The 1725-nt window shown below is 40.4% G+C and overlaps 1 protein-coding gene across 1 annotated transcript; it reads right to left on the minus strand.

Annotated features, from left to right (window-relative positions):
- Positions 1-902: 902 nt before the first annotated feature.
- Positions 903-1517, minus strand: LOC125577862. The gene has a single exon (XM_048739907.1). It carries the CDS (start codon positions 1515-1517, stop codon positions 1152-1154), a length of 366 nt encoding a protein of 121 aa, XP_048595864.1. The 3' UTR covers positions 903-1151.
- Between the last annotated feature and the right edge of the window lie 208 nt (positions 1518-1725).

Here is a 1725-nt window from a genome sequence, read left to right on the forward strand (position 1 = left end):
GAGATTACAAGAAGCAAATAACAGAAGCAAACAACGTGAAAGGAAAGTGGAGTCATTGACTCCTACATTGCAGGAAAATGGGAAAGGTGGAGAACATAGTGCTTTGACTTGTTCTCTTATTGAAATTCAAATACTTACTAAAAAATCTAATTGTGCAGATATTTTCGGTTGAGCTTATGTGGCCTTGAAGTCCTTCTTGGTGCCACCTCAGCATCGACTTGTACTCCTCCATCTTGTATCCTATCACTCATCTTCCACTGTAACACCCTCTCGTCGTACCAGCTTCAAATAAAATCAAATAGGTAAGAGTTAAGGCAAACAAATAATCATTGATATGATTAGTTATATACCTCAGGCTCGCTTTCAAGGTGAATGGTAACAGACTGTATGAGGAGATTGATCCCTGGTGAAGGACCTTCCACATAGAAAACAACTCTCTCCGGTAAGCTTGGTAACGAGAACATTCCTTCTAGTCTCACCCACTTCTCCTTGAAGACACAAGTTAATATTCAAAAATAAAACAATGTTGTTCTTTTGTGAACATTACACAAAATTTTAATCCTAAAAAAGTCATTTACTTTGCGATGAAACTGATAGTTTGTTGGCGATTGTTGGTTTTCGACCTTCAGAGTGCCCATAACCTCTTCCAAACCTTGAGCAGGAGTTACAGGACCAGAGACGGCAACAGTTTCAGAAACTTTATAAAGGCAACTAGGTTTCACTCTGTTTGCTATGTCGTGCTCTAGACCTTGTCAAGTTTCTTTCCTGTTCTTGACAACTACGTACTTTGACAGATACCAGAATCTGCAGTGACAACAAAGGCCTCAAGCCAATTTGGATGCCATGATCCCCAAAGAGAAGTCATGATTCACAATAACATTGGTACGATCAGAACCGAGAAAGGTCGAATCAAACGTTTAGCTTAGATATCAAGAAGTGAACAAGACTTGTCTATTAAGAAAGAAACATATCGAAAAGACAATCAAACCATTGAAACCCTAACCTCTCCATTGTTGTTTCTTGAATTCTCCATACTGTTTCTTAGCTTCTAACATAACAGAATCAGACCCAGATCAAGTTATCAAATGGGTAAGTGAAAATCTTGAGGAAAATACACAAAGATTCAACCTTTCTGTGTAAAGGGTAAGCAGCTAGCAGACCGTGAATCTCTTCATGAGATTTTCTTGCCGCTGCTGTAGTTGCTGATGTCTGATCATGTCAATCTCGTTCTTATGACCTAAACTCCTAACGGAAGCAGCTCTGACCAGCTCGCTGTAGTCATCGTCGAAGGTGAAATCGGAAGACATCCTCCGCGAAGAGGTGGTGGAGGAGAAGGCTGAGGAGGTGCTCCGGCTTCTCGGAAAGGGAACGGAGACGGCACCAGCTGAGGAGTAGTGAGTGCGAGCTGCGCAGCCTGTGATGCTTCGCATGTAGAGGTCACGAGCCTTGCCTAAAACTTTTAGAGGCATGGTGATGATTCTAAAGAATCTGTTCTTGTTTTCTCCTCTCTTTCTCATATTCTCTGTGTTTTGGGTTTTGGAGCATGAAATGGTTTTATGTATAGGTAGGTAGATTGTTTAAAGTCAATTTTGAGAAAGGAAAAATAGCGTGTTGAAGAAATAAATGGACCATGGTTTTGTTGACTTGGTGGTACGGAGTTATGTTGTGAAATTTAGGACAAAGTCTACGTTAGTATTCTTTTCTTTAACGAAAAAGGATACCTTA

This window comes from Brassica napus, chromosome A9 (genome assembly GCF_020379485.1).
Source record: "Brassica napus cultivar Da-Ae chromosome A9, Da-Ae, whole genome shotgun sequence".
Classification (NCBI taxonomy): domain Eukaryota; kingdom Viridiplantae; phylum Streptophyta; class Magnoliopsida; order Brassicales; family Brassicaceae; genus Brassica; species Brassica napus.